At 42.5% G+C, this 11418-nt stretch overlaps 1 protein-coding gene across 3 annotated transcripts in view; it reads right to left on the reverse strand.

The window, feature by feature from the left end:
• The window catches only part of LANCL2 (LanC like glutathione S-transferase 2), a 69220-nt gene extending 58030 nt beyond the window's left edge, over window positions 1-11190 (reverse strand). The window contains exon 1 of one of the 3 annotated variants that reach the window (XM_032758022.2): window positions 10822-11190. In XM_032758022.2, the coding sequence (XP_032613913.1) occupies window positions 10822-11025 (204 nt within the window). In that variant the 5' untranslated portion in view covers window positions 11026-11190. The remainder of the gene's footprint in view (window positions 1-10821) is intronic. The other 2 variants (XM_058444754.1, XM_032758023.2) reach the window with 2 other exon arrangements.
• Between the last annotated feature and the right edge of the window lie 228 nt (window positions 11191-11418).

Consider the following 11418-nt stretch of genomic DNA (forward strand, 5'->3'; position numbering starts at 1 on the left):
GCATATTAACAACTTCATATATGATAAAATACCCAGCACTACATATATTTTTGTAACTTTCAGATACCTTTGAAATAGGTGAGGAAGAAATAAAATGTAGATGATTAGCAAATCTTGAGAATAATATTAGTTATTCTTTTGAAAAACAAATAATGCTTTCCATGTGCCAGGCACTGTTATTGGGACACAAAGCTGAGTAAGATTGAGTACTCCCCAAAATGTTCCTGATCTAATGAGACAAACGTAAAAATAATTACGATTGCATATAATAAATGCCTGACTAACAATATCCAATATGGTATATTCAAGAAAATATATAAATGTATGTAGACTGATATCCGAAGACAATCTTACTTCACCCTTGTGGAAGGCATTCAGGAGTTTACTGGGATTGTTATCAGATGCCCACTCACAGAGGCAGGCAAGTGTGTAGCTGGGGCATTCAGAAGGGTGGAGAGGGGATGGAAAGCCCCTGATGGGGGCTTCCTGGTGGACCTAGGAGACCCTTTCTTTGATGAGGGAGTATCGTCAGTGAAGCAATGTGTGGACTAGAAGGCCCTGAAAGCTTGCTCCTCAATGGGCTAAAAGCTGAGGAGCTTGCTTTGCAGGGCTGTCCATGTGGAGTCTGGTGGATCCTGAGCCCCATGAAAGGAATGCACTGACTCTGTCTAAGACTGCTGCTGCCCTTCACTGCTATCATAAAAACTCTACAGTGAAGCTACAACTATTACCCCCATTTTACAAATGAGAACTATGAAGCACAGGAGAGAGGTAAAGTAACTTACCAAAAGTGATATCAACAGTAAGGGGCAGACTGGAGTTTAGACCCAGGCAGCCACTCCAGACTACAAGCGCTAGAAACCTTTATGGTAGGCAGAACAACCCCCAAAGATGTCCTGGAACCTGAAACAGGTCACAGATCACAAAATAGGGAGAGGATGCTGGATTATCCAAGTGGGGCCCATCTAATCCCATGAGCCCATAAAAGGAGAGAACCTTCTCCTATTGAAGTCAGAAACATAGGGCAGAAGGTGAAATCAGACAGATGTGAAGTGTGAGAGTGACTTGATCTGTGGGTGCTGGAAGGACCATGTGGAAAGCATGGGCAGGGCTCAGGTGGCATTGAGGAGCAAAGGCCAGCCAGCAGGGAAGTGGGGAACAGGGAAGTGGGGAACAGCCAGCAGCCACAGTGAACTGGATTTGGCCAACAGCTTCAATGAGCCGAGAAGCAGATTCACCCTCAGGGCCTCCAGGAGAGAAGGCAGCCTTGAAGACACTTTGACTTTGGCCTTATGAAATTCTAAGCAGAGGAGCCAGCAGAGCCAGATTGTACCTGGACTTCTGACTTCATTTTAAAGATGATAAATAAATAGGTGCTGCTTTAAACTGCAAAATTGGTGGTATTTATGGCAACAATGGAAAAAGAATACAACTTTCTTAGCTAATCCTTCAAGTGGCTTTGGAATGGCCAAGCAACAGAGTCTGCCTGGGCGACTCTGAGAAAGACCCTGGAGGAAGAAGCCTCCCACAAGCGTCTCACAGAAAGACAGGAGCTCGCTGTGCAAAAAGCAGGGGGGGCATTCTGTGCTGAGGGACAGAGATGATATTTAAAATGCATTTAGGAGAAAGCCATGGGCATTCCTGAGGAAACAAGTCATTCCATCTGAAAACTACAGAATATGCAATCATTCTCTTTCTAAAATACTTGTGTTCTTCTGTATTTTTTATGATAAATTTAGTGCTAGTTTGAGGAAATACAACTGCCATACATAAAAATACAGAAAACTTTAAAAAGATTGACAATTAACTTGTAAAAAATTATGATGATCTTAACTACAAATAGAGGAGAGTGAAAAGTCTAAAAACAAGTGTTCAACATGTGCATAATAAATAGCTCCTAAAAAGAAATAGGTACGTTTTGAATAGTTACGCATAAATTTAACATTTAGGTATGAGTAATCTTGAAATGCACCAGAAGAGCTTAATAAAATCATAGACTACACTCCTAATAAATGGGGTATTTGAGACACTTAATCTAATTTAATCCTCTTGATAATCCTAAAACAGCATTATCATCATGGTACGCATGCAGAAACTGAAGCTAAGAGAAAATAACTTGCCTACATTTTAAAGATGATAAAAATAGCTTTTTGACTCACATTTTACATATGTGATGATGCGCAAACTTTGCAAACTGTATACCATAAAGTAATTCTTTTCTTAGGAAAGACTTTAACAAATCTTTCTGCTGAGGGGTATGGGTTGGGGAAGTGCATTTCCTAATTCAGCTCTCCTAGGCTAATGATCACCTGTAATGTTAGACACATGAAGATATGATGTGATGTTATATACCTAGCAAGAGTGTGGGCTTGCTTTGTTCCACTTTGCAAACAAAATGAATCAAACAAAAGTCCCCCAATCCTTACCTCAAAGCTAATTACTACATGGGAAAAGCAGGCAGGGGTGGCGAAGCTATAACTTCTGACAGTAAAGAATTAGATGGTAGTGAAAACATCTACCTTCACTAGTGGTATTTTCAATAAACAGGTCCTTACCTAAACTGACTCTATCAAGATAATGGTATTTTGCAGAGGTGTTTGAAAATAGTTCATTCTGCTAAAAATAGTCATAGATTTACATAATCTGGTCTGCTTCTGTTTTCTTATTTCAAGCTCAGTAATATAATAGAAAATATTCTAGATTACATATCCTAAGCACACACACCTCAATCCAATTTTGATGTGTATCATAAAAATTCATCTGCTATGTATGCTTTGTAGGGGATATATGGCATAACCACAAGGAAGTTTACAATTGCAATAAAGAACCAAGGACAAACTGCTAAGTGACAATATATTAATAAACTGCACACAAGGGCTCAAAACATACATAATTACAGTTCAAGGGACAAGGAACCCATGGAGATAGTAGGATTTTGTGGTCAAATTATCTTTAATTATGGAAAGCTCTCAGTGAAAAGTTAGGTTTCATTTTGATTAAACAATTGTTGCATGGTACTAACTAAAATCTATAAAAGACAGGAACGTTTTCTGAAAAAGAAACTCAGTTTGTTGTTATATTCAATTCTATTCAAGCAAAATTTGCTCAAAACCTAGTCTGGCCCTAGCCAACTGCTAGTTGCCCTTACAGAGCACACTCCTCACCCAGAACTCCCAAAGCATATTACATAGTTCTTGACTTACAGTAGCCTGGAATGTCATCTAGGAGTCCAAGATGTAACATTCTAGATACAGAATAGCTTTTAAAATACAAAATTATATCATTAAATAAAATGCAAAAAATGCCTCTCATAAAAAAAAATTTTTTTTAATTTCAATAGATTTATTCAGTCAACGAACATTTACTACCTACTGCATTCTTATTTCAGTATCAAGCAGTGAGGATGTTTAAAAAAACTCCCTAGGTACAATGGCTTACACCTGTAATCCCAACACTTTGGGAAGCTGAGGCAGGAGAGGAGAATCGCTTGGGCCCAGGAATTCAGGACTAGCCTGGGCAACATGGCAGGACCCCAACTCTACAAAAAAAATTTTAAAATTAGCTGGGTGTGGTGGAATACACTTGCAGTCCCAGCTACTTGGGAGGCTGATGTGGGAGGATCTCTTGAGCCTGGGAGGTCAAGGCTGCAGTGAGCTATGATTGTGCCAGTGCAGTCCAGTCTGGGAAACAGAATGAGACCCTGTCTCAAATAAATAAATATTTAAAAAATTAAAAAATAATTACTCAAGTATATTCAAGAAAAAATTTCTGTTCTCAGAAAGGAGTAAAGTTAAGTGGGAAAAGAAATAGAAATGAATTACAGTAAGCCCATGGTAATCATGAATTAAGTGTTCAGAGCTCCCGTTTGAAGTTTCAAGCATAAACTTACAAATCTGGAGACCCAGGCTATGATAGATGACAATTTTCAATCTTGCTGAGGCCCAAAGGTGCACAGCATGAGCTGGTAGGTTCTACTGTGGGTAGAATTCCCAACCTCCATATTTCCAAGTGGTTTGGTTATTCCTTATCATCTCACCACCATCAACAGGAGTTCCACGCCCTTTCAGAGATGATGAGAGGAAGAATGTATGTGTACGGAATTCAGAAATCTGGAAACTATTGGCGATCTGAGGAGATAGCCATATAAATATTGTACATCTAACCATATTTTCCTTAGGAAAAAAAGGAGACAAGAATAAGCATTTCTTTAAAGGGCAAAAAAAAGTATGTATTTTTTTCTGCATTCCACTGAAAATATAAAATGTAAACAAATTTTTCATTATCACGTTTTATACCCTAATACAAATAAGCTATGTCTATAATAATGTTAATAGCTACCATTAACTGAACTCTTACTATTCACCTATGTATCAGTAACTATGTGTACCTAGGTACTAACTGTACTCAGCACCGTTCTGAATGTTTTAAATGTATCAACCTAATTAGCCATTATAACAACCCAGTGAGGAGGGGGTGGTTATATTACATCTACATTATTAAAAGCTTTAGCAAATACGTTATATTACAACTGTGTTATATTAAGAACCTCAGTTACCCTTTCAATTTAACCATTTACATCAAGTCGATGAGGTAAGAAAACCAAGGTTCAGTGTGTGGTTAAGTAACTTGCTCAAAGTCTACAAGTCATAAATGGCAGAAAAGTAGGAGTCAAACACAAGACTATTAAGACTGTTACCTGCTCTATGCTACAATTTATTTCCAAAAGATGGCAAATGCTCATGTATAATATCTTCTTAGTTTCCTCTCCATAATCTTACCATTACCCTTCTATGTCAATATTTTTCCACATCAGGAACTGAAAACTGGCTGGAGGTTAAGTTCATATTAAAAGAAAATTTAATAAAGCTATATGTAGAACAGTTTTCCTCAATGCTTCTCAAATTTATGAGTACTCTGGCATGAAGATCTTGTTAAAATGCAGATTGCGGTTCCTTGGGTTTGGAGTGGGATCTGCATTTCTAACAATCTTTGAGGAACTGCTTATGATTTAGGTCCACAAACCTCACTTTGAGAAGTTGTAGAGTATATTCCCCCACCTTCCACCTGACACACACACACACAATTTAGTTCATTTTGAATAAAGAGAAAAAAATTACATTTCTCTGGGTATTAGGGTAGTACTGATTTCCTTATGCCTCCATGATATATTATGAGGTTAAACAAATTTTAAGGCTTCAAAACAAAAATATGGAAAATTAAATAATTATAAACTGAAGCATTTCCAATAGCTCAAGATTGTATCAAATTATAGACAAGTTTTCCTGATTTTTTTCTGTGGAAAAAGTTGTAAAGTCCTTTGGATTGACCAGAAATTATAAAACTCCTAAAAAGGAACATGGAGAAAAGCTCCTGGACACCACCCATAGTAATAATTTTTTGGTATGACACCAAAAGCTCATGGCACAAAAGCAGAAAAAAACAAATATTACTATATCAAATTAAAAAGCTTCTTTCTGCACAGCAAAGGAAACAATTCTTACAATGAAACAGCAGCATATGAGCTGGGAAAAATTCCTTGAGCCCAGGAGTTTGAGACCAGCCTGGGCAACATGGCAAAACCCTGTCTCTACAAAAAATACAAAAACTAGTTGGGCGTGGTGGTACCTGCCTGTGGTCCCAGCTACTCGGCAGCTGTGGTGGGAGGATAACTTGAGCTTGGGAGGGAGCCACAATCTTGCCACTGCATTCCAGCCTGCAACAGAGTGAGACCCTATCTCGAAAAAAAAACAAAACAAAACCCAAAACTATACAGAGATAGAGAACAAAACAGTGATTACCGGAGGCAGTGGGTTGGAGGAAGGAGAGGAAATGGTCAGAGGATACAAAATGGCAGAAATGTAGGACAAACAAGTCTAGAGCACTAATGTACAACATGAAAACTACAGGTAATAAAAATGCACTGGATGTGGGATTCACGCTTAGTGAATAGATTTCAGCACCTCTGGCCACAGAAAAAACAATTGGTAATTATGTGACATTGGGAATATATTAATTTGCCTCTCTATAGAAACCATTTTACTACCTATATGTGTCACATAACATCATGTGGTATACCTTAAATATACAGTTTTAAATTTCATTTTAAAAGAATCCTTCCAATCCATCAAGTCCTTCAGCATCAACTCCAATCACCCTCTTAGGCCTCAATACCCCCAGTGCCATTCATGCGCCCGCTTCTCCAGTCATGCCGTACTCCTTGATATTCTCATAATGTGGTATCCCTTAAGTCCTTGCTCATGGAGTTCCCTATCTGAGCCTGGAAAACCCCCACTTAATCTGTCAAGGACCATGCAAGTACCATTTTAGTCTAAAAAGCCTTCCCTGATGCGAATGGGCAGAATTAACACGTCTTCTTTCTTCTCTTGTGCCCCCAAGATATTCTTTACATATTGTCACTTACTGTAATACTCATTGCAGGGTTCTGGAGGCTACACCTAGCAATGGTGCAGTATCACAGCAATTTCTCTGCCAACCAATGAGGTATGGCCATGACCTCTCTGACAAGTTCAAGATTTCAGCCCTGGCTGAGGACTCTACAGTTCATGGTATTTATGCTCCTGTATAACCTCTCCACTTGAGCATGGGCTGGATTTACTGTCTTGCTTCTAATAGAATACAATATGGCAGGCGTGATGGTATGTCACTTCTGAGATTACATAATAAATATAATGACTGCAGCTTCCATCTTGGGTGCTCTTGCACACTTTTCTCTTTGATCACTCAGTCTCAGAGAAGCCAGCCACTATGTCATGAGGCAGCCCTAAGGAGCAGCCCATGTGGTTAGACACTGAAGCCTCCAGAAAACACCCAGCAAGGCCGACTAACAACCATGTGAACGAGCTTGGAGCAGATTCTCTCTCCCAGTTAAGCCTCAAAATGACAGCAGCCCTGGCTCAGAGCTTGAGTGCAGCTTCTCCAGAGACCATGAGCCAGAACCACCCAGCTAACCTGCAGCTGGATTCCTGACTCTCAGACACTGCATGAGATCATAAGTGTTTATAAAGATGCTAAGTGTTGGATAATTATGACACAGCAACAGAGCTAATCACAGGGGCCTTTACTCGAGTACCCTCTCAGCCCTAGGGGTGGGGCTGCTCCTTCTGTCTGCTATGCCTACACTCTTCAGAGTTCTCTTTACTTCTCATGAGACAATCTCTCGTTATTCCAGTCTCACAGTTTATAACAATTCTTTAAGTTAAACTTTCCTTATTAAACTCTGAGTAGTATCCATCTCCTGGTTGGACTTGAACATCAGCTAAAGTTGCTGCTGCTGGTCAAAGAATCACACTTTGAGAACCACTGGCAGAGATTAATCATGATTCAGCTCCTAGAGCTGGGCTCAATTCCCCTTAAGTCCACGGCCACAACAAAATCAAGTAAAAAGGAGGAAATGGCTGTTAGATGAGTAACTAAGAGTGTCTGCTCCACAGGCCTTCCAAAATTAAAAACAACTGCTACTACACTGGTTCACTGCTTTTCATAATATTGGCCCAATATTGTAAATAATGTTATAAATACCAATTTATGGAAATATGGCTCAGAGAAGCCGACCTGAGTGGTTTTAGAATCAGAGGCTAATTTTATTTACTGATCACACCACACACCTAGGCAGCCAAACTAAAATGAGATAGAGTGAATGACTTAAGGAATACTTAGCAATAAAATGTTATTGTGTTGGTAGATTTTTGTAATCGTTACTCGGTAACATCATGGAGAGAAAATTATTCAGTGCTTAACTTACAAATTAACAAGTTACCCTAGGGATACCACAAAGTTCAACAAACTGGGTGGCTTAAAACCACATAATTTTCTCATAGTTCTGGAGCCTACAGCTCCAAAATCAACGTATCAACAGGGCCATGCTCTCCATCAAACTTACAGAGGAGAATCCTTCCTTGCCTCTCCTAGTTTCTGGTGTTGGCTGGCAATTGCAATCTCTGCCTCCATCATCACATGGCCATCTTCTTTCTCCCTATGTCTCTTTCTTCTCTTTTACAATTCTTTTTAAAAAAGAGACAGGGTCTCACTATGTTGCCCAGGCTAGTGTTGAACTCCTGCCCTCAAGTGATCCTCTTGCCTCAACCTCCCAAAGTGCTGGTATTACAGGCATGAGCCATCACACCCGGCTCTCTTCTCTTCATATAAGAACACCAGTCATACTGGATTAAGGGCCCATCATATTCCAATATGACATCATCTTAACTAATTACATCTGCCATGACCTTATTTCCAAATGTCACATTCTGAGGTTCCAATGGATTAGGACTTCAACCTTCAATACCTTTTTTTCTGGTGGGGGACACAATTCAACCCATAACATCCTCATTTTCATGAAATTTCATGTCTACCAAAAACAGTGCATAGTTTGATATCCTCAAATTGCATTCTTAACAGATTTTTAAAATTAAAAATGTCAACCATAAAAAATATTAATAGGGAGGACAGTGGAGTTCAACTCATATTCATTTTATCTGATGACTTTCCAATAACCAAGAAGCAATCTTTCCACCTTTTAAAATCACTATCCATCTCTCCCTTCAACGTGTTCTCATTTTCATATTCAAGAACAATGCGATGTCCATTTCTCTCTTTCTTTAGCATATACTCACAACCACCGGCATAGGTCCCCATCCCAACTTACATTTCATTGCAGAGATATCACAAGCCCCATTAATTACTTGTAGTCTAATTTTCTTTTCAACATAAATCAGGTATATAGCTAAGGTCAAAAATCACATTTATCCAGATATAAAGGGTAAAAAGGAAAATACGCAATTTCAAAACTTTGAGTTGAATTAGTGTTTATCTCCTGTGAAGTTGCAAATGAAACTCACCTGCTTCCCATGTCTCTAACATTATTTTTATTATTCTCATGTCAAGAGTTCATTTCATTCATTTTTCACTAAGCATTGCTGTAACCTACTTACTCCAAGGATAGTACTGAGATGGCCACTGGTAATAAGAATGAATGATGCAGTTTTTTCAATGCTTGCCAGATTTTTATTTGTTATTAAAAAATGAAACACTAAGTCACAAATGAAACACATATTTGTATGTAAAAATAGAAGAAATCTAGAGAAAAACCAATATTGAATATGAATTCTAAACCGTGTAACTTAAATCATCAAGGGTAAGAGGTTAACATTTATTGAGGTCCTTCTTAAGGTACCACAACAGGCACTTTGCTAGGCAATTTTTATGCTTCATCTAATTCAGACACATCCCCATGAGTTAGGACTTGTTCCCACAGGTTTGCTTGCTTTTGTTTTTGAGACTGTGTCTAGCTCTGTCTCCCAGGCTGGAGTGCAATGGCGCAATCTCTACTCACTGCAACCTCGACCTCCGAGGCTCAAGCGATTCTCATACCTCGGCCTCCCAAGTAGCTGAACAACAGGCGTCCACCACCACGCTCGGCTAATTTTTGTATTTCTTTTTTTGTAGAGACGGTGTTTCGCCATGTTGGCCAGGCTGGTCTTGAACCTCTGGGCTCAAAGCAATCAGCCCGCTTCGGCCTCCCAAAGTGCTGGGATTACTGGCGTGAGCCACCGCGCCCGGCCTGTTTCGAGTTTTTAACCACATTCAAGAAGAGAGAGGTTTACAGAAGTCACTTGCCTTAGATTCCATATTCAGACCAATGGCTCTTCCAAAATTACCTTAGTTTTAGCCAACTTGTCCCTTTACAAATATGAAATACATGGGGATCCAAGGAGGTGAGGTGGGCATTGGAACACGTACCTCAGTGGAAAAAGAAGACCTGGTAAAGGTACGGTTTTACCAAGCATGAAAACAGTTGTGCTGATATTCAATCTTCTATTTTATTCCCACTTTTTGCCTCCCACGTTAGATTCTGTTCAGATAGCCCGTGAAGGGTGACAGGGTATGCCACCCCAAAAATACGTCTCTGGCATAATGATTATTTTAAGCTAAAAGCACTTGAAAAACAGAAGAGTGCTCTAAACTGCCCCCTTTTCTTCCTAAAAGGAGATAAAACTCCTGTAAAAGATGGCCTCCCTACGCCAGGAACAAACACTCGGCACCAGAGCCGGGCAAAGCGGAGATTTCTACCCAGACGTGGTTCAAGCAGTTCCATCTTCCGTTAGCCTCCCTGCACACTTTACTCTCCCACAGCTGCCGCTCTTGGTTCTGCCTAGCATTAAAAGTATTTGGGTTTTGCCATTTCCTTGTGTCTTTTTCACGTAAAACATATTCAAGAGATGTATGTTTTTCTCCTGTTAATCTGTTTTATGTCAATGTAACGCTCTGACCCACCTCGCGACACTAAGAAAGTTTGGCCTCCCCTTACACCCGCTTCCCATTCCTGGGCACACAAACAGTAATAAATCTACATGGACAATGCTTCTTTGTCGGCGGGAGCCCAGGGACCATATATGGCCAAGGAAAGCCAGCCTCCAGGCCACTTGTGAGGAGCAGGTCGCCGGCGGAGCGCTCCGCCGCGCAGGGGCGGGAGGTGTCCGCGGGCCTCACGGGTACACAAGCCCGCACCGCGAACCGCTGCTCGGGCCAAGAATGAAAGTGCACTGTCCGCGTATTTCAAAGGCGCGTTGGGGCCAGAAAGGCTGAACTCCTAGAACGTGGCTCATGCAGCTGAAGCCCACGGACCCTAAGCGCCGCTCACCGGGAAGGCCCAGAGACAGGGCCCAGCCGCTATCATCCCGCGCCCTCCCGCCCGAGGCCCTCCCAAGCCCGGCGCGCGCCTGTGACGTCACGCCTGGCAGAGGGTGGACGCTACCACCGCCGCGCTCCCCCTCCGGCGCCGCTGGGGCCAGGCCGCCGACTCACCTTCCCGTCCTGATTAAAAGGGAGGCCGGACTCATCCGTGGTGGCCGGGGGACGAACACAGCCTGTCTCTTCGGCCGCTCCGGCGGCGAGCAGCGCCCCGGCGGCGGCCTCGTAGTCCGGGAAGGGGTTGGCGAACGTCCGTTCCTCCATTTCTGCCTCCCCTCCCAGGTGGAGCTTCAGCCTCTTTGACATGGTCTCGCCCATCTCCGCCGCGGTACGGCGCGCGGGCGGGGACAAACCTCCTGTCTCGGCGCTGCAGCTCGCCCCGCCGCCGCCTCCTCTGGGGGCCCGCGCAGAGAGCGTCCTCTAGGAGGAGCGAGGCCGCGCGCTGGCGGGAGGAGCGGGGCCTCTGAACGTGCACTGCCTCGTCGCGGGCTGCTGGCACATCAGGCGGCTGCGGAGGCGGTGGGCGCGGTGCCTCTGCCCTGCTCCCGGCGCCTTTGCCCTGCTCCCGACCGGGAGGAGCGGGTTCGCGGGAGCGCCCAGCGGCTCACAGCCTGCTCGCGCCTCCTCGCACCTTCCCCGTGGTCCGCAGAGCCCGTCCGCGGCGACGCGCACGGCCGGGGCTGGAGTCCCGGGGTCGGGGTCGCTGCCCCG

Source organism: Hylobates moloch, unplaced genomic scaffold (assembly GCF_009828535.3).
Source record: "Hylobates moloch isolate HMO894 unplaced genomic scaffold, HMol_V3 SCAFFOLD_1, whole genome shotgun sequence".
Lineage (NCBI taxonomy): Eukaryota > Metazoa > Chordata > Mammalia > Primates > Hylobatidae > Hylobates > Hylobates moloch.